The sequence below is a fragment of the Lissotriton helveticus genome, chromosome 4_1 (genome assembly GCF_964261635.1).
Source record: "Lissotriton helveticus chromosome 4_1, aLisHel1.1, whole genome shotgun sequence".
Classification (NCBI taxonomy): domain Eukaryota; kingdom Metazoa; phylum Chordata; class Amphibia; order Caudata; family Salamandridae; genus Lissotriton; species Lissotriton helveticus.
This window is the reverse complement of record NC_136063.1, coordinates 1,612,680,719-1,612,702,908: the sequence shown is the minus strand read 5'-3', so window position 1 is coordinate 1,612,702,908 and position 22,190 is coordinate 1,612,680,719. Positions and strand designations below refer to the sequence as shown.

Here is a 22,190-nt window from a genome sequence, read left to right as displayed (position 1 = left end):
CTCCCAACCCCCATTCTGTTTCAAAGACTCCCTTGACCCAGCAAGCTGATGAGTTTTGGAAATGCACCTGTGTGCCTGTGAGTGGTACTGTGACCTGAGAGACACTTTGCAGCATTTCCAGCAACCCAGATGATTTTTCTTTGCTTTCTAATACTTCTGCTCTCTACTGAAGACGGGCTCAACCCAGAAACACGTGTCTAGAGGTATACAGCAATGTCTGCACCAACTTTGGTGAACAACTCCAGCTATTTTGAAGTAAGTTTGAACTGTGTACTGCATTTACCAGGATGCAAAGGGGCAAACTGTGCTGGGACTGTGAGGCAGTGTGCTTCCAACCCCCATTCTGTTTCAAAGGCTCCGTCGAGCCAGCAAGCTGACGAGCTTTGGAAATGCACCTGTGTGCCTGGGAGTGGTATGTGTCCTGAGAGAAACTTGGCAGCATTTCCAGCAACCCCAGATGATTTTTCATTGCTCTCTAAAACTGCTGCTTTCTACTGAAGATGGGCTCTACCCAGAAACACGTGTCTAGAGGTATACAGCAATGTCTGCACCAACTTTGGTGAAAAACTCCAGCTAATTTTAAACTAAGTTTGAACTGTGTACTGCATTTACCAGGATGCAAAGGGGGGAACTGTGCTGGAACTGCGAGGCAGTGTGCTCCCAACCCCCATTCTGTTTCAAAGGCTCCCTTGAGCCCGCAAGCTGATGAGTTTTGGAGATGCACCTGTGTGCCTGTGAGTGGTACTGTGACCTGAGATAAACTTGGCAGAATTTCCAGCAACCCCAGATGATTTTTCTTTGCTTTCTAAAACTGCTGCTCTCTACTGAAGATGGGCTCAACCCAGAAACACTTGTCTAGAGTTATACAGCAATGTCTGCACCAACTTTGGTGAAAAACTCCAGCTAATTTTGAAGTAAGTTTGAACTGTGTACTGCATTTACCAGGATGCAGAGGGGCGAACTGTGCTGGGACTGTGAGGCAGTGTGCTCCCAACCCCCATTCTGTTTCTAAGGCTGCCTTGAGCCAGCAAGCTGACGAGCTTTGGAGATGCAGCTGTGTGCCTGTGAGTGGTACTGTGACCTGAGAGAAACTTGGCAGTATTTCCAGCAACCCCAGATGATTTTTCTTTGCTCGCTAATACTACTGATCTCTACTGAAGACGGGCTCAACCCAGAAACACGTGTCTAGCAGTTCACAGCAATGTCTGCACCAACTTTGGTGAAAAACTCCAGCTAATTTTGAAGTAAGTTTGAACTGTGTACTGCATTTACCAGGATGCAGAGGGGCGAACTGTGCTGGGACTGCGAGGCAGTGTGCCCCCAACCCCCATTCTGTTTCAAAGGCTCGCTTGAGCCAGCAAGCTGACAAGCTTTGGAGATGCACCTGTGTGCCTGTGAGTGGTATTGTGACCTGAGAGAAACTTGGCAGCATTTCCAGCAACCCAAGATGATTTTTCTTTGCTCTCTAATACTACTGATCTCTACTGAAGACGGGCTCAACCCAGAAACACGTGTCTAGCAGTTCACAGCAATGTCTGCACCAACTTTGGTGAAAAACTCCAGCTAATTTTGAAGTAAGTTTGAACTGTGTACTGCATTTACCAGGATGCAGAGGGGCGAACTGTGCCGGGACTGTGAGGCAGTGTGCTCCCAACCCCCATTCTGTTTCAAAGGCTCCCTTGAGCCAGCAAGCTGACACGCTTTGGAGATGCACCTGTGTGCCTGTGAGTGGTACTGTGACCTGAGAGAAACATGGCAGCATTTCCAGCAACCCCAGATGATTTTTCTTTGTTCTCTAATAATGCTGCTCCCTACTGAAGACGGGCTCAACCCAGAAACACGTGTCTAGAGTTATACAGCAATGTCTGCACCAACTTTGGTGAAAAACTCCAGCTAATTTTGAAGTAAGTTTGAACTGTGTACTGCATTTACCATGATGCAAAGGGGCGAACTGTGTTGGGACTATAAGGCAGTGTGCTCCCAACCCCCATTCTGTTTCAAAGGCTCCCTTGAGCCAGCAAGCTGACGAGCTTTGGAGATGCAGCTGTGTGCCTGTGAGTGGTACTGTGACCTGAGAGAAACTTGGCAGTATTTCCAGCAATCCCAGATGATTTTTCTTTGCTCTCTAATACTGCTGCTCTCCACTGAAGACGGGCTCAACCCAGAAACACATGTCTAGAGGTATACAGCCATGTCTGCACCAACTTTGGTGAAAAACTCCAGATAATTTTAAAGAAAGTTTGAACTGTGTACTGCATTTACCAGGATACAGAGGGTCAAACTGTGCTCCCAACCCCCATTCTGTTTCAAAGGCTCCCTTGAGCCAGCAAGCTGATGAGCTTTGGAGATGCAGCTGTGTGCCTGTGAGTGGTACTGTGACCTGAGAGACACTTTGCAGCATTTCCAGCAACCCCAGATGATTTTTCTTTGCTTTCTAATACTTCTGCTCTCTACTGAAGACGGGCTCAACCCAGAAACACGTGTCTAGAGGTATACAGCAATGTCTGCACCAACTTTGGTGAACAACTCCAGCTAATTTTGAAGTAAGTTTGAACTGTGTACTGCATTTACCAGGATGCAAAGGGGCAAACTGTGCTGGGACTGTGAGGCAGTGTGCTTCCAACCCCCATTCTGTTTCAAAGGCTCCGTCGAGCCAGCAAGCTGACGAGCTTTGGAAATGCACCTGTGTGCCTGGGAGTGGTATGTGTCCTGAGAGAAACTTGGCAGCATTTCCAGCAACCCCAGATGATTTTTCATTGCTCTCTAAAACTGCTGCTTTCTACTGAAGATGGGCTCAACCCAGAAACACGTGTCTAGAGGTATACAGCAATGTCTGCACCAACTTTGGTGAAAAACTCCAGCTAATTTTAAACTAAGTTTGAACTGTGTACTGCATTTACCAGGATGCAAAGGGGGGAACTGTGCTGGAACTGCGAGGCAGTGTGCTCCCAACCCCCATTCTGTTTCAAAGGCTCCCTTGAGCCCGCAAGCTGATGAGTTTTGGAGATGCACCTGTGTGCCTGTGAGTGGTACTGTGACCTGAGATAAACTTGGCAGAATTTCCAGCAACCCCAGATGATTTTTCTTTGCTTTCTAATACTGCTGCTCTCTACTGAAGATGGGCTCAACCCAGAAACACTTGTCTAGAGTTATACAGCAATGTCTGCACCAACTTTGGTGAAAAACTCCAGCTAATTTTGAAGTAAGTTTGAACTGTGTACTGCATTTACCAGGATGCAGAGGGGTGAACTGTGCTGGGACTGTGAGGCAGTGTGCTCCCAACCCCCATTCTGTTTCTAAGGCTGCCTTGAGCCAGCAAGCTGACGAGCTTTGGAGATGCAGCTGTGTGCCTGTGAGTGGTACTGTGACCTGAGAGAAACTTGGCAGTATTTCCAGCAACCCCAGATGATTTTTCTTTGCTCTCTAATACTACTGATCTCTACTGAAGACGGGCTCAACCCAGAAACATGTGTATAGCCGTTCACAGCAATGTCTGCACCAACTTTGTTGAAAAACTCCAGCTAATTTTGAAGTAAGTTTGAACTGTGTACTGCATTTACCAGGATGCAGAGGGGCGAACTGTGCTGGGACTGCGAGGCAGTGTGCCCCCAACCCCCATTCTGTTTCAAAGGCTCGCTTGAGCCAGCAAGCTGACAAGCTTTGGAGATGCACCTGTGTGCCTGTGAGTGGTACTGTGACCTGAGAGAAACTTGGCAGCATTTCCAGCAACCCAAGATGATTTTTCTTTGCTCTCTAATACTACTGATCTCTACTGAAGACGGGTTCAACCCAGAAACACGTGTCTAGCAGTTCACAGCAATGTCTGCACCAACTTTGGTGAAAAACTCCAGCTAATTTTGAAGTAAGTTTGAACTGTGTACTGCATTTACCAGGATGCAGAGGGGCGAACTGTGCCGGGACTGTGAGGCAGTGTGCTCCCAACCCCCATTCTGTTTCAAAGGCTCCCTTGAGCCAGCAAGCTGACAAGCTTTGGAGATGCACCTGTGTGCCTGTGAGTGGTACTGTGACCTGAGAGAAACATGGCAGCATTTCCAGCAACCCCAGATGATTTTTCTTTGTTCTCTAATACTGCTGCTCCCTACTGAAGACGGGCTCAACCCAGAAACACGTGTCTAGAGTTATACAGCAATGTCTGCACCAACTTTGGTGAAAAACTCCAGCTAATTTTGAAGTAAGTTTGAACTGTGTACTGCATTTACCATGATGCAAAGGGGCGAACTGTGCTGGGACTGTAAGGCAGTGTGCTCCCAACCCCCATTCTGTTTCAAAGGCTCCCTTGAGCCAGCAAGCTGACGAGCTTTGGAGATGCAGCTGTGTGCCTGTGAGTGGTACTGTGACCTGAGAGAAACTTGGCAGTATTTCCAGCAATCCCAGATGATTTTTCTTTGCTCTTCAATACTGCTGCTCTCCACTGAAGACGGGCTCAATCCAGAAACACATGTCTAGAGGTATACAGCCATGTCTGCACCAACTTTGGTGAAAAACTCCAGATAATTTTAAAGAAAGTTTGAACTGTGTACTGCATTTACCAGGATACAAAGGGTCAAACTGTGCTCCCAACCCCCATTCTGTTTCAAAGGCTCCCTTGAGCCAGCAAGCTGATGAGCTTTGGAGATGCAGCTGTGTGCCTGTGAGTGGTACTGTGACCTGAGATAAACTTGGCAGAATTTCCAGCAACCCCAGATGATTTCTCTTTGCTTTCTAATACTGCTGCTCTCTACTGAAGATGGGCTCAACCCAGAAACACTTGTCTAGAGTTATACAGCAATGTCTGCACCAACTTTGGTGAAAAACTCCAGCTAATTTTGAAGTAAGTTTGAACTGTGTACTGCATTTACCAGGACGCAGAGGGGCAATCTGTGCTGGGACTGCGAGGCAGTGTGCTCCCAACCCCCATTCTGTTTCAAAGGCTCGCTTGAGCCAGCAAGCTGACAAGCTTTGGAGATGCACCTGTGTGCCTGTGAGTGGTACTGTGACCTGAGAGAAACTTTGCAGCATTTCCAGCAACCCAAGATGATTTTTCTTTGCTCTCTAATACTACTGATCTCTACTGAAGACGGGCTCAACCCAGAAACACGTGTCTAGCAGTTCACAGCAATGTCTGCACCAACTTTGGTGAAAAACTCCAGCTAATTTTGAAGTAACTTTGAACTGTGTACTGCATTTACCTGGATGCTGAGGGGCGAACTGTGCCGGGACTGTGAGGCAGTGTGCTCCCAATCCCCATTCTGTTTCAAAGTCTCCCTTGAGCCAGCAAGCTGACAAGCTTTGGAGATGCACCTGTGTGCCTGTGAGTGGTACTGTGACCTGAGAGAAACATGGCAGCATTTCCAGCAACCCCAGATGATTTTTCTTTGTTCTCTAATACTGCTGCTCCCTACTGAAGACGGGCTCAACCCAGAAACACGTGTCTAGAGTTATAAAGCAATGTCTGCACCAACTTTGGTGAAAAACTCCAGCTAATTTTGAAGTAAGTTTGAACTGTGTACTGCATTTACCATGATGCAAAGGGGCGAACTGTGCCGGGACTGTGAGGCAGTGTGCTCCGAACCCCCATTCTGTTTCAAAGGCTCCCTTGAGCCAGCAAGCTGAGAAGCTTTGGAGATGCACCTGTGTGCCTGTGAGTGGTACTGTGACCTGAGAGAAACATGGCAGCATTTCCAGCAACCCCAGATGATTTTTCTTTGTTCTCTAATACTGCTGCTCCCTACTGAAGACGGGCTCAACCCAGAAACACATGTCTAGAGGTATACAGCCATGTCTGCACCAACTTTGGTGAAAAACTCCAGATCATTTTAAAGAAAGTTTGAACTGTGTACTGCATTTACCAGGATACAAAGGGTCAAACTGTGCTCCCAACCCCCATTCTGTTTCAAAGGCTCCCTTGAGCCAGCAAGCTGATGAGCTTTGGAGATGCAGCTGTGTGCCTGTGAGTGGTACTGTGACCTGAGAGACACTTTGCAGCATTTCCAGCAACCCCAGATGATTTTTCTTTGCTTTCTAATACTTCTGCTCTCTACTGAAGACGGGCTCAACCCAGAAACACGTGTCTAGAGGTATACAGCAATGTCTGCACCAACATGGTGAACAACTCCAGCTAATTTTGAAGTAAGTTTGAACTGTGTACTGCATTTACCAGGATGCAAAGGGGCAAACTGTGCTGGGACTGTGAGGCAGTGTGCTTCCAACCCCCATTCTGTTTCAAAGGCTCCGTCGAGCCAGCAAGCTGACGAGCTTTGGAAATGCACCTGTGTGCCTGGGAGTGGTATGTGTCCTGAGAGAAACTTGGCAGCATTTCCAGCAACCCCAGATGATTTTTCATTGCTCTCTAAAACTGCTGCTTTCTACTGAAGATGGGCTCAACCCAGAAACACGTGTCTAGAGGTATACAGCAATGTCTGCACCAACTTTGGTGAAAAACTCCAGCTAATTTTAAACTAAGTTTGAACTGTGTACTGCATTTACCAGGATGCAAAGGTGGGAACTGTGCTGGAACTGCGAGGCAGTGTGCTCCCAACCCCCATTCTGTTTCAAAGGCTCCCTTGAGCCCACAAGCTGATGAGTTTTGGAGATGCACCTGTGTGCCTGTGAGTGGTACTGTGACCTGAGATAAACTTGGCAGAATTTCCAGCAACCCCAGATGATTTTTCTTTGCTTTCTAATACTGCTGCTCTCTACTGAAGATGGGCTCAACCCAGAAACACTTGTCTAGAGTTATACAGCAATGTCTGCACCAACTTTGGTGAAAAACTCCAGCTAATTTTGAAGTAAGTTTGAACTGTGTACTGCATTTACCAGGATGCAGAGGGGTGAACTGTGCTGGGACTGTGAGGCAGTGTGCTCCCAACCCCCATTCTGTTTCTAAGGCTGCCTTGAGCCAGCAAGCTGACGAGCTTTGGAGATGCAGCTGTGTGCCTGTGAGTGGTACTGTGACCTGAGAGAAACTTGGCAGTATTTCCAGCAACCCCAGATGATTTTTCTTTGCTCTCTAATACTACTGATCTCTACTGAAGACGGGCTCAACCCAGAAACACGTGTATAGCCGTTCACAGCAATGTCTGCACCAACTTTGTTGAAAAACTCCAGCTAATTTTGAAGTAAGTTTGAACTGTGTACTGCATTTACCAGGATGCAGAGGGGCGAACTGTGCCGGGACTGTGAGGCAGTGTGCTCCCAACCCCCATTCTGTTTCTAAGGCTGCCTTGAGCCAGCAAGCTGACAAGCTTTGGAGATGCACCTGTGTGCCTGTGAGTGGTACTGTGACCTGAGAGAAACATGGCAGCATTTCCAGCAACCCCAGATGATTTTTCTTTGTTCTCTAATACTGCTGCTCCCTACTGAAGACGGGCTCAACCCAGAAACACGTGTCTAGAGTTATACAGCAATGTCTGCACCAACTTTGGTGAAAAACTGCAGCTAATTTTGAAGTAAGTTTGAACTGTGTACTGCATTTACCATGATGCAAAGGGGCGAACTGTGCTGGGACTGTAAGGCAGTGTGCTCCCAACCCCCATTCTGTTTCAAAGGCTCCCTTGAGCCAGCAAGCTGACGAGCTTTGGAGATGCAGCTGTGTGCCTGTGAGTGGTACTGTGACCTGAGAGAAACTTGGCAGTATTTCCAGCAATCCCAGATGATTTTTCTTTGCTCTTCAATACTGCTGCTCTCCACTGAAGACGGGCTCAATCCAGAAACACATGTCTAGAGGTATACAGCCATGTCTGCACCAACTTTGGTGAAAAACTCCAGATAATTTTAAAGAAAGTTTGAACTGTGTACTGCATTTACCAGGATACAAAGGGTCAAACTGTGCTCCCAACCCCCATTCTGTTTCAAAGGCTCCCTTGAGCCAGCAAGCTGATGAGCTTTGGAGATGCAGCTGTGTGCCTGTGAGTGGTACTGTGACCTGAGAGAAACTTGGCAGCATTTCCAGCAACCCCAGATGAGTTTACTTTGGTCTCTAGTAATGCTGCTCTCTACTGAAGACGGGCTTAACCCAGAAACACGTGTCTAGCCGTTCACAGCAATGTCTGCACCAACTTTGGTGAAAAACTCCAGCTAATTTTGAAGTAAGTTTGAACTGTGTACTGCATTTACCAGGACGCAGAGGGGCGATCTGTGCTGGGACTGCGAGGCAGTGTGCTCCCAACCCCCATTCTGTTTCAAAGGCTCGCTTGAGCCAGCAAGCTGACAAGCTTTGGAGATGCACCTGTGTGCCTATGAGTGGTACTGTGACCTGAGAGAAACTTTGCAGCATTTCCAGCAACCCAAGATGATTTTTCTTTGCTCTCTAATACTACTGATCTCTACTGAAGACGGGCTCAACCCAGAAACACGTGTCTAGCAGTTCACAGCAATGTCTGCACCAACTTTGGTGAAAAACTCCAGCTAATTTTGAAGTAACTTTGAACTGTGTACTGCATTTACCTGGATGCTGAGGGGCGAACTGTGCCGGGACTGTGAGGCAGTGTGCTCCCAACCCCCATTCTGTTTCAAAGTCTCCCTTGAGCCAGCAAGCTGACAAGCTTTGGAGATGCACCTGTGTGCCTGTGAGTGGTACTGTGACCTGAGAGAAACATGGCAGCATTTCCAGCAACCCCAGATGATTTTTCTTTGTTCTCTAATACTGCTGCTCCCTACTGAAGACGGGCTCAACCCAGAAACACGTGTCTAGAGTTATAAAGCAATGTCTGCACCAACTTTGGTGAAAAACTCCAGCTAATTTTGAAGTAAGTTTGAACTGTGTACTGCATTTACCATGATGCAAAGGGGCGAACTGTGCTGGGACTGTAAGGCAGTGTGCTCCCAACCCCCATTCTGTTTCAAAGGCTCCCTTGAGCCAGCAAGCTGACGAGCTTTGGAGATGCAGCTGTGTGCCTGTGAGTGGTACTGTGACCTGAGAGAAACTTGGCAGTATTTCCAGCAACCCCAGATGATTTTTCTTTGCTCTTCAATACTGCTGCTCTCCACTGAAGACGGGCTCAATCCAGAAACACATGTCTAGAGGTATACAGCCATGTCTGCACCAAGTTTGGTGAAAAACTCCAGCTAATTTTAAAGAAAGTTTGAACTGTGTACTGCATTTACCAGGATACAAAGGGTCAAACTGTGCTCCCAACCCCCATTCTGTTTCAAAGGCTCCCTTGAGCCAGTAAGCTGATGAGCTTTGGAGATGCAGCTGTGTGCCTGTGAGTGGTACTGTGACCTGAGAGAAACTTGGCAGCATTTCCAGCAACCTAAGATGATTTTTCTTTGCTCTCTAATACTACTGATCTCTACTGAAGACGGACTCAACCCAGAAACATGTGTCTAGCCGTTCACAGCAATGTCTGCACCAACTTTGTTGAAAAACTCCAGCTAATTTTGAAGTAAGTTTGAACTGTGTACTGCATTTACCAGGATGCAGAGGGGCGAACTGTGCTGGGACTTTGAGGCAGTGTGCTCCCAACCCCCATTCTGTTTCTAAGGCTGCCTTGAGCCAGCAAGCTCACGAGCTTTGGAGATGCACTTGTGTGCCTGTGAGTGCTACTGTGACCTGAGAGAAACTTGGCAGCATTTCCACTAACCCCAGATGTTTTTTCTTTGCTCTCTAATACTGCTGCTCTCTACTGAAGATGGGCTCAACCCAGAAACATGTGTCTAGAGGTATACAGCAATGTCTGCACCAACTTTGTAGAACAAATCCAGCTAATCTTGAAGTAAGTTTGAACTGTGTACTGCATTTACCAGGATGCAAAGGGGTGAACTGTGCTGGGACTGTGAGGCAGTGTGCTCCTATTCCCCATCCTATAGATTACCTGTTCATAAGATGCTGTCTGTATCATCGCAACCATCCAGTCACCTTTGGAGGGAGGGCTAGGTGATTGTCACAGCCTTAAAACACATAGTTTAGCAGTAGTAAGTGCAGTGTGTAGGAGTAGACTTTGAGGTCATGAAATAGTAGGAACACCTCTAAAGTCATGTAGCAAAATAGTGGCAGATGTGAAAGGGAGTAAAAGAGGAATAGTTTCTAGTAGTGTAGCTCCTATTTGCAGCCAAAATTCTTTTATAAAAGGACATTCAAAAATTATATGCAGGAGGTCACAATTAGCTTCAGAGCATCTCCAACACCTAGAATGCGATGATAATCCAGCTCGTTCCAACTTTAAGGGAGTCCAATGCCAATCATGAAAAGTTTTAAAAACACAGAACTTCATTCGTGCTTCACGAGTACCCTTATCCAGGGCTACCAATATGTCTGGCCAGGTATCTTCGTCTATGGTGATATGAAGCCGTTCCTGTAATTTATCACGGAGAGTAGCAAGAAGTGGCTGCGAATATGAATGGTTAATCAGAGATCTATATAAACCTGACATGACACTTTTATGTCGGCCTCAAGTGCTAAGAAAAGTCATAATCGGCGAAGTTTGCAGTGTCCAAGTGTAAGGCAAAGACATCTCTTCAGAGAATGTTGAACTTGTGAATATCTCAACACCTGATGTAAAGGAAGATCAAATTCTTCACAGAGAATCTCAAAAGATTTCAGTTCGCCACCTACCTATAAGTTGATCTATGATTAAGATTCCTCTTGAGCTCCATTCAGGCCAAGAAAGCGCTCGTCCATTAATATGAATGCTTTTATTCTTCCAGATATGAGCTTTAGAATGTAAACGATGGGCAATGCGCAGTAGACGATGTGCATGTTGCCACGTTTGATATGTGGCATTGAGCACAGGATGTGCAGGAGTAGTCCTAGGTTTACGAACATTGTATAAAAAATTAAGACCGTCCTCACGTTCAAGTGATGAGCGTTCTATTGTAACCCATTGAGGAGAGTCAGTTGCACCTGGGAGCAAGTAAGACAGCTGTGAAAGGTGTAAAGCTAGAGAGTAGTGCTCTATCGATGGTAGACTTAGACCACCATGGTAGCAGCGTGTTATTAGTTTAGGAGCAGACAAACGAGGTCGCATATTTTCCCAGACGGAGGATCGAATGCGAGAATCTATGCGACGAAGTGTGGCTAAAAGTATAATAATTGGGAGCAGTCCCAAGACAGAAGTAAATCGGGGCAAAGTAACCATTCTCACCGCCTGTATTCTTCCTCACATGGAGAAACTCAAAAGAGACCATTTGGCAAAATCAACTTCCATTTGTGCTATGAGAGGAGAGATGTTATCTGAAACAATTCTCATCAATCCACGATTGATCAGAATTCCAAGATATTTTAATTGAGATGATTTCCAGCAAAAAGGATAGCCATCAATAGAAGCCTTTCTGGTACAAGGAGAGAGAGGTAGAGCTTCACTTTTGTCACAGAAAACTGTTTAATAATTTCAAGCAAATTTGGTAAGGAACAGGGATGATCTTTAATCGTCAGAAGGATATCATCAGCGTATAAGTATAATTTGGATACTCCTCCCGGTATTGGCATACCCTGAATTCGGGGCGAGTGAGGAATAAGCGAAGCAAGAGGTTCCATCGCTAGTAAGAATAAGAGGGGAGACAATGGGCAACCTTGACGGGTACCTCTTTGAATTGAAAAAGGACCAGAAAGAAAACCTCCACAATTAACCTGAGCTGTTGGATTGTCATATAGTAAGCGAACCATGGACATAAACTTCTCACCTAAACCAAAATGCCTCATAGTGGCAAACAAATAAACCCAGTCAATGCGGTCGAACATTTTCTCCGCATCCAGAGAAAGAGCAACCGCATCCCCCGTCACATCTCTAGCAGACCATAAGGTATGGGGTAATGTTCTAAGATGATTTCTGGATGATCGAACCGGGACAAAACCAACCTGCAAATGATGTACCAGAGAGGGGATGACTTTTCTAAGCCTTGCCGCTAAGATACTTGCCAATATCTTGACATCTCCATATAATAAGGAGATAGGTCGATAGCTACCACAGACTAGTGGATCCTTGTCTGGTTTGGGAATAACCGCAATTAATGCCTTATTCGAAATAGCACCAAGAGAAGAAGACTGGATTGCTTCATGGAAAGCAGAATGAAGAACGTCAATTGTTTCCTCTCCAGACCACTTGTAGTATTCTGCAGGAAAACCGTCTTCACCTGGAGATTTATGATAAAGCAACTTAGAAAGGACTGCAGCAATCTCTTCTCTAGTAATATCAACGCAAAGTGACTGCCTATCATCATGTGGAAGACACGGAAGATCAATATTTTTAAGATAAGTGGATATATGGTCGTCGGTTACTGAATTTTCAGGAGTATAAAGTTTCTTATAGAAGGAAGCAAAAGTATTTGCTATTTCCTGCGGTTTAGCGAAAATTTCACCTGATTCAGAACGTATTGCTAGGATGGCCATGGAGGCCTCACGTTGTTTGAGTTGTGCCGCAAGCAATTGGCCTGCTTTCTTGCGGTGCTCGTAATGTCTCCCTTTTAAACGTTGAAGGGCATATTCTGCTTTGGAGGTATATAAGTTATTGAGTTCCATTTAAGCTAATTCCAAAGTTTTGTGATTACTTACGGTGGCTTGGGAGGTATATAGACGAATTAAAGAGATGATTTGAGCCTCAAGTTCAGTACGGCGTAAAGATGCTGCTTTGTTGGCCAAAGCTGCGTCTCTCCTCAATTGACCGCGGATAGTTGCCTTTGCAGCTGCCCAAATAGTTCTTGAAGAAGAAACTGATGATTTATTTTTGTTTAGATATTCCGTAAAATGGGAGCGTAACTGAGATTTACCCTGAGGTGAACGGTACTTTTGGATATTCATGCGCCATGGTTTTCGACCTGTAAAAGTTAGACCAAGTTCTAGGGCGATGAGAACGGGAAAGTGATCTGAAATGGCGGCTTCCAAGATATGGGATTCAATAATAAGTGTAACTACTGGATGGGAGACAAGAAAATAATCTATCCTAGATTATGAGCCATGAGCTGAAGAGAGAAATGAATATTCTTGATCTGAAGGGTGACAGGGGCGCCAATAATCTACTAATCCATGGTCCACTGTGATATCCCCCAATAATGCTCTGTCAGTAGCATTACATCTGTCTAAAGGACCAGTTTTATCTAGAATTGCATCACAAGCTAAATTCCAGTCACCACCAATAATATAGCTGGATGCACCGATTTTAATAAGTAAACGATTTAGGTTGAGAAAGTAAGAACGCTTAGCACCTATGGGGGCATAAACTAAGCCAACAAATAAGATTTTCCCTCCATTTTTCAATTTAGCAAAGACGTATCTACCCTCAGGATCAGTCCAAGTTTTGATGACTGAGAAAGGTAGGGATTTGTGCCAAAGAATAGCAACACCACATGTTCTTGGTTGATTCTTGTCGGAGAGAGGCTGCGAAGACAGTCCACAGTGAATTACCTTTTCCACCCATTCCCGTTGCAACTTGGAAGATTCCAAAGCATTGACGAGTCTCCTGCAAGAGAGCTACATCAGTTCTTTTAGTTTTAAGATAGGAGAGAACTTTTTTACGTTTTATAAAATGTGTAAGGCCATTAACGTTCCATGAAATTATGCGCAAGGGTTGGGGAGAGGAGGATGTATTCACAGCCATATGAGCGTTGAAAATGAAAAGTTATTAGTTTGAATGAAAGAGTTGATATAAAGAATAGAGAGCAAGGTATTAAGATAATAGAAGGAAGAAGCAGATGAACTGTAGGAAACAGGATGAGAAAAGAAAAGAAGTAGAGTTTATTGTGAGAGATGGAAGTAAAAGAAGAACAAAGAAAGTATACAGAGATGATGTGGGGGAGGGTAGGATAAAAGAAACTAGGGAAAAAGGTGAAGAGGATGGGTTCCGAATCAGAAGTAATAAGAAAATTAAAGAGTTAAAGAATTACCCTTTTCCTATAAGATATAAGGGAGTCCAAGAATATAGAAGAACCACTTGTGATTTATATATAGGAAAAAGCAATAAGAAGAAGAAATAAGAAAGAGTAAATATAAAAAAGAAGAGAAGATTAATGTACTGTACTAAGCAGAATTAACACAGTGTCAATAAAGTGGATCATTTAAGTGTGAGTCTAGACTTGTGTGCTACTCGCGCCGTGGGAACCCCATTCGATAGGACTATCAGTGGTAAGGGAGACATCTACGAAATAATATGGATCACAATCCAATATATTCTTTTACAATTTAGAGGTTGAAATGAAGAAAGAAAAGGAAACATGTATCATGGGAATACAGTCTAGGAGAAAGAAAGGTATAAGGCATATGTATGACATACTAAAGTGAACCAGACAAATTAACAAAATTATAGAATATTCACTGGAAAAATTGTTAACTCATCTAACCAGAAACATATCAAAATAACATTATCTTATATATATATACAGTGTAGAAAATAAGTAGATATTCAATAATAAGGTAACTGCTTGTGTCAAAAGGTAGCCATATATTACTATACCAGTAATCCTATTATCTATAATGAAAAATATGAAAATATAATATTTAATATTACTATGTCAAGGAGCTATCACATCATAAATATTCAAAAATGTACCATAAGTAAATAGCAGAACAAGTGAATATCAAACATTGAAACAATTAACAACAAATTAATTGATTAAATAATTAAAGAAGAGGTGTAGAAGTAATTAGAATAAAAAGAACATACAGATAATAATTGTAATGTATAACAGGAGAATGAACTGAGAAGATTTAAAGGATTCAATAAGAGAGTAGTAGGGAAATTTGAGAAGAAAAAGTAGAAACACGAGTAATAAAGAGAACAGAGGAAAAGAAGTAAGGAAATATCGTGTCATCAAATATACTATATAACAAAAGATGGTGAAAGAAAGTGTACATAAAATAATAGACAAATGTGAATAGATCTAACAAGAACAGGTGACAAAGACAGACAAACCCTGAAGGAAGAAAGAGAGAGATGGTAAACTAGTTATCATATCAAAGAATTAATAATATAGATCATTATAACATCTATAATATGAAATATTAGAATATTAAATCAGAATTCAAGGAACACCCTCCTCAGTAGATGAAGGAGATTTAGAAAAGAAAGAACATCTAGGTAATAATTATAATTCATAATAAGAGAAAAGACTGAAAAAATTTAAAAGATTTAGATAAAAAAGTGTTAGACAAAATGAGAAGGGAAAATAGAAGAAAGATTAATAAAAATTAAAGCGGAAGAGAAGTAAAGAAATATCATAATGTCATAAAGAAGGTATGCATAAGAATAAATGAATGTGAATAAATCTAGCTAGAACAATAGACAAAGACAGACAAACCATGAAAGAAGGAAAAAAGAGATGTTAAACTAGTTATTATATCGGAGAATTATTAATATAGAGCTAACATCATAACAACATTAATATGAAGTAATAGAATATTAAAACAGGGCTGAACCCTAAACGAGCAAATATTTCTATCTGAGTCTCTCCTTCTGTTGTAAGAACATTCTGAGTTACTCTGAATATCAAAGACCTTTTTAGTTGATGACGTGAAAAATGAAAAGTGTGTCACAGAGAGAGAGTCAGCGTAAACCAGTTTTAGGGAGACGTTGTCTATGGAGCGTCTAAGCCGTCATCTGATACTCATCTGAGCGTTTACTACGGTAAATTTTAATGGATGAATTTCCATTCTTTCGTGGATGCAAGAAACAATCTATTGGTCATAGTTCAGGAAACATCCTTTTCGACTGAAACAGGCTTCAAGGGGGAACGAGATTTATCTCTGTCTCTTTCCTTCGTAAGTGTGGGTACTGCTTGAAGGGCCTGTGCCTGATCTCCCAAAGAATGTACAGGTCGATCTAGGCCTCTTCCTCTGTTTTGAGAACGATCTAAATTATGTCGGATTTCAATAGAAGATGTCGTAGATATTCGAGTATGCAGGATGAGAGATAGGAACTGGATCAAATTTTGTACACTCCATATTTTGAGTAGAAATATTGTCTGGAAAATGACAAAGGTCTCCTGGGTCAAAGAAATCTTTGGAGATTCCATCTTTGGTGATCCGCAAACGTGCAGGTTCGAAAAGGCCATATTTAATAATAATAATAAATAAATAAATAAATAAATAAATAAATAAAACATATTTAATGTCAAGTAGGTGAAGACGGGGTCTGAGAGACAGAAAAGCCTTGCGACGTTCGTTACTTTCTTTTGAGAAGTCTGCAGCTATTCTTATTTTGTGACCTTCAAATATGCACGGGCCTTGAGTCTGAGCTGTAGCAATAAGTTGATGGGCCTGTTCATGTCTTAAGAAGCAGGCAATGAGTGGACGTGGCCAACTATTTTTCCCGGTGCTGGGTGGTCCAATACAATGGGCTCTTTGCATCTCCAACGGCTGTTCGAAAGTGAGGTCTGTGATCTTTGGAAGAATTTCTCTGAGAAAGGATTTAGCATCTGACCCTTCAATTTTTTCGGGAAATCCAAGGAAGCGGACATTATCTCGACGGCTTCTGTCTTCCAAATCTACAATTTTACTTCTGAGAAAAAGGAGTTCCTGATCTCGATCTGGAATAGCATCAAGGCGATTCTCTACTGTTACTATTCGTGCTGTGAGACTGTCCATACAACTCTGGAATCCAGCAATATCTGTTAGAATACATTTAGTTTTGTTCATTAAAGTTGATATTGACATTTCCATGCCATCCAGACGGCGACATACAGCAGAGAGTTCTTGAAGTATACTCTCCATAGTTGAGTCAGATGATGATGAGGCGGTAGAATGAGGTTGATTTGACGTCGAAGAAGTGGTGCCTCTAACATCCGAATGAGGACGACCTTGGTGTAGGGCCTCAGAAAAGAGGAGTGGCTTTGTAAGTTTCCATTTGTATTATCAGCAGGCATTTTTAATTTAACTGCATTGTTTCTTTGATATAGGACAGTTAAATTCTGTATGTGCTTACTGTGCATCAATTAACAAATATAAATGTGTATAAAATGAGCCAAACAGGCTCAAACCATGCTGTTCACGTAGCGTCAGTGGTCACAATGTCAGTGAGTCTTGCCAAAACGGAGTTCAAAATAGAGTTCAAAACATCAGATTGCTGACTCTATCTTACTGATAAAGTATCAGGAGGAGAGAATAATTATAAATTGTTCACTTTATTTACCTCAGTGGAATAATACCCACGTTTTATGAGAGGTATTTCATTCAATATATGAACTCAAATAAACCTTAACTTTAGTCTTCAGCTGTTAGATAAAATTGAGAAAAGGCAGCATTACATTCTTAGACGCTCCACTGTATAAAAATTATATTAAAGGCTGCCAAGAAAGTCCTGTCCCTATACTAGGCTTCTTATTGCATAAAAGTGAAAGTATAAGCCTTGGAATACAATGCTTTAGTCAGTTCATACATTCCACAGGTTTTCCTAAACACAATTTGAATCACATATTCAATTAAACTGTGTGCAAATCAACACATCAGTACAGCTTCATGAGACACTCTACCAAGCAGCACAAAAGCTCCAAAAATCTTAATTATAATTTAGCTGGAGCCATTTCAACACTACATAGGGCAGTTTCACAAACAGCACATGAACGTCACCAAATTTAATTACATCCTAGGTGGGTCATTTGTCAGAATGAAAGGTGTTGCTGTTTCTACCTTCAAAGAACTCCTGTCAGCATATCAGGTTCCTCACTGTGTAGAAATACAAGCATTGATATACAATGTTGGTGTCTGTGCACATAAAGCACACATTTTCCTCACAAATGGTTAAAGACATTAATGCCATTAAACTGTGAAGTTCAACACTTTAAAACAGTCTCACAAGGCAGTCTTCCAAACAGGATTCAAAGTCCACAGAGCTCAACTATATCTCAGCTGAAGCCGGTCCGGTGATTCATGAGGTGATTATTTCAGCAGAACATGAACTTCACTTGAACTCCCCAGACCTGAAAAATGCCATGCGTCTGTCCAGAATGAAAAACACTGCAGTGTTTCCCTCAAACTCTGCATTCCAGCGCCGCCTTCGCAGTCTGTGAGATAATCCTTTATAACGCTGTCACCACTCTTCTCATTTTGGGCATGAAGCAGGAACCGTCTCCGGAGACAAAACAGCTCTGTCTCATCTACGTGTTTACCACCTCCCAGAAAGTGAATTAAAAGCCACTTTCGTCTCTTTAAAGAATGCCTGCCACCGTCCGGGACTCCCTACAGCGCAGAGCTCCGGATTCAAGCGGCCATCTTCGTGCGTGGCCAGACCACGCCACCACCCCGAACTTATAGACCGAGCTACGCCCATGGCAGCAAATGACATTACTACTTTGTTATCCCAGTCTGCTACCATTTACATGCATGGATGAACCCACTACGAGATATCTTTCTGCAGAAAATTGATAAATGTTTTCTGAATAAATACAAAACCCATGACTTCACGGCTCTAGGTGTGAGTGACTGCTCAATAACCATGAGCATCATTTGCGTCCGTACACTCTATTCCCTATTACTTCATCCATGTTGCTCCTTTTTACGGTCATATATGTAGTAGCGGCTCATCGAGGGAGTGCTGCAGGCAGTGGGGCGTGGTGGGGGAGGGTTAGGATGGGGGTAGTAAACTCCAGAATAAGGCCGAACGGAGGTAAGTAAATAAATAAATAAATAAAAGGAATTACATTGCACGTGCTGGATCAACTGAGAATCATCAATATTAAACTATTGTTTTTTTTATTGTTTATTGGGAGAGCTTAAATCCAGGTCATGGTGAACGTGAGCATTCAGTTGCATGTTCCTGCTTTAGAGACTCATTTGAACTGTGTATATTGTCTTCTAATATACCATATCTTATCTTATTACTAAAAATGTTACGAAGATATTGTACATCATACATTTGGCAAATTAGCAAAACAGTGCATGAACCGATGATTTAAGGTTTTTTGGAATGATGTGGTCTCCAGGTTTCTTTCACACTATTAATTAACACATATCAAATTTTGCAAATAACGTCACACCTTTACAGCCCCACACAGGCCCAATTAAATATCTCCAGTGCATGCACTAAAAACAATACCTGAATATGCGGCAGTGTCTGTTGCTGAAGAGGCAGTATATAATTGGATTGATGGCACTATTAAGGGCTGGTAAATTCTGAATAATGACAGATGCGTAGAAACGCTCTTTGGTCACTGGCAGCATATCGAAGTTGTCCAGTATATCAAATAGAAAATAAGGACTCCAACAAAGTACAAACGCTGTAAAGTAAGCATAACGAAATATAAGACACAAACCAGTTTCAATACAAGTTTGTCAAGAAATGGCACTTTGAGGTCAGAATGTCACCTTTGTGAACATAGTGGGACAGTGGTGTATTGTCATGTCCTTCTTACCCTCTCTCCCTAAATCTAGGAACAGATTAGGCTGAGTTTCTAAAATAAAACATCTTTTCAACACAGAATTTCAAGATGTATTTAGCCAAAATGTCTCCCTCCTGTCTCTTGGGTAATGCTGTTTACTTGATAGTGTCAGCGCTAATATAATTGGAACCATACATTAATTGAATGAATGTTTAGTCAGTGTTATTCTGGGTGGAGAAAGGGTTAAGCAGACAACAATATTATTGTTTGTGAAGCAAAGGTTCACGTATGTGCAATACATCCTTTCACTGGAAAAGTCAAGAAAATAACAATTGAATAGTATTGTACAAAGTGATCCCCCAACTAAATCAACCAGGGACTTTACCCCAAAGATAAAGAGAGAAGCCTTATTCAACCCTCAACTCTATAAAAAGCTGCTGTCGTTATGCAGAACATCTTTTAAAGTTTAGGTATACGCAGCACATTCCCACAAGACCAATGGGCAAAGGCAAAGACTGTTGTTTTTATAAGATATATTACATGTTTAATTTAGCTTTTTATGTGTAAATTTAATCTGAGACTACAATTGTAAAAATGATAGTGTACACATATGCTTTAGATAAACATAGATGTTAGAGCCCAAAAGACAAACCAAAATGTGTTCACTTATTCACTTTTTGTCATTCCTACTATTTCCAATGCAATATAAAAATCTTCAAGACACTGCAAAATGCCCTAAATGAAATAAAATGATGACAAGAGCAATTGCAAATGAAAACGGAATATCATTCACTAATAATCTGTCAGACAAATATTTTCTGTTATCATCTAACTATAAACCATGCTATAAGGCAAATCTTTTTCCAACAAAGACAGAGGGGCATATGTACAATTGGACTGCCCCACCGGAACGTTACTTTTTTCGATGCTCTGGTGGCACAATGCTCTACACCATATTAACAAAATGGCATTAATCAACTTTGCATGGCTTAATGCTGTTTTGTAAATACAGAACCCTTTCAAGCAGGTATCTGCATGATAGGGCCATGCAATGGGAGTTGTGTGGAAGTTTCACCGCAACACCCATTGCCCTTTGATGCAGCCCCAGAAGTACAAGGATTCTAAGGCAGAGCAAAATGTTTTGCCTTCCTTTGTGAGAAATGGGGATGGTGTGCGTGGCATTAATTTGCTTTCTTTTTATTTCATTATGCTTTTATTGATGTTATATTATTGCATTGCATTTTATGTTATGCATTATTGCATTGCATTTTATGTTATGCATTATTGCATTTGGATTATTGCATTTTCTTTATAATTGCATTGCATTTTATGGTATTGTATTATTGTACTATATTGCATTTTATGTTATCGCATTATTGCATTCCATTATGGCATTACCTTTATATGTATTATCTCGTTCTGATAATACTTCTTTCCATCTGTTTCGCTACTCCTTATTCTCGTATTGTTCTTTGTTGTGAAGAAAGAGGATATGTTGTATTGGTTAATTCCTCTCTTCTTTCTTTACATCAATGCTCTCTCTTCTGTTCAGTCTGCTTGGCTGGAGAATGCTGTATGATGTCATGGAATGTTGGTGTGTGGACTGGTGGAAAGAGTGTCAGTTGGGGATGAGAGGCTGAGCAGAGGGAGACTGCTCCTGGTGGGGCTATACTTCTATCTTACTTCAATCTTATTTACCATCTTACCTTCATCTTCCTACATCTACAATTGAAATTTAATAAAGGAACTACTTGGAACGTACCACCTGGTCTACAACTTGGATTATTTACTTAGTACAATACCACTTTTAGAAAGAAGGTATTTTCTTGTCTAACCATCCAACCCTGCCTCTGCTAGGTTGTGTATTCCTTGTCTGGAGTTTGAGTGACAGGGGCTGGGGGATTCCAGGAGACAGGGTGAGTCTGCACAGGGCTGAATAGAGAGATCTGAATGCAGATGGGAGGGAGGAGTTGCACCTGGGACCTGCATAGGGCTGTACCTTCCCTCCACAATGCTGGCTCCACCTCCTGTGGGGAGTCTGATGTCCTTGCCCTGCACTGTGAAAGGAAAGAAGGAGTCATGTAAACAGAGTGCTCCAGGACTGACCAGAACTGGTTTGGACTAGGCAAAGGCCTCTCTGCCTTCAGAGAACAAAGAGGAACTGTGTATAAAAAGGGGGACCCAGACCCCAGAACTTTAGATCACTTTAGGGAACAAGAAGAAACCTTTGCTGAGGAGAGGAACCAGAGAGACTGAGGAGAGACTATGCCTAAGCGTGAGGGATTGGCCTACAGTGGTTGTCTGACTGCCGAAGAGAGGAGAAAGGACTTTGTGCTACTTTTATTCAACTTGTGAAATATCTCCAAAGGCTTGAGTTAGAGCTTGCCTCCTGCTGAAGTCTCAGGGACAACAGACTTCAACCACCAGCTCCCCAAGAGTTCTTTGTAAGCGCTTGCAGTTGTGTTGGGCTTTCTGAGGAACTGCGTGTCGCAAGGAGCTGGAAGCGCAACTCACGAAGGAGAAGCATGTTGCTGAACTGCCGCAGTCGGCATCACAATGCCGAAGCGCCTCGCATCGCCGGAGAAGAGGATCGACATTGCACCAGACGCTGCCGCATCACCGGAGAAGTGCGTCGCCGCTGCAGCCGCTGTCGTCGGATCGCTGGGAAAGCGTGTCACCGCTGCAAGCTGTTGCATCGTTGCCGAAGCGACTCGCGTCGCCAGAGAAGTGGATCGATTTCGCATCAGACGCCACCGCATCACCAGGAAGCGCATCGTAGGGCCTGTCACAGCTCAGAAGAATTGTTGAGTCTCCACACAGTCGTCAGGTGGGCACGCATCATGTTGCATCCAAGAGAAGACTCCAATTTTTTTCATTGCACTGGATCTTCATCGCATCACGGCGTTGCAAGCTGCATCACCACAGAGGCGCAGTAAGAAACCGACGCA

The 22,190-nt window shown here is 42.9% G+C and overlaps 1 protein-coding gene across 1 annotated transcript in view; it reads right to left on the bottom strand.

Annotated features, from left to right (window-relative positions):
- NPSR1 (neuropeptide S receptor 1) overlaps positions 1-22,190 on the bottom strand; it is a 1,386,173-nt gene that overhangs the window by 93,498 nt on the left and 1,270,485 nt on the right. The window contains exon 7 of the mRNA XM_078686281.1: positions 18,960-19,140. Within this exon, the coding sequence (XP_078542407.1) occupies positions 18,960-19,140 (181 nt within the window). The remainder of the gene's footprint in view (positions 1-18,959; positions 19,141-22,190) is intronic.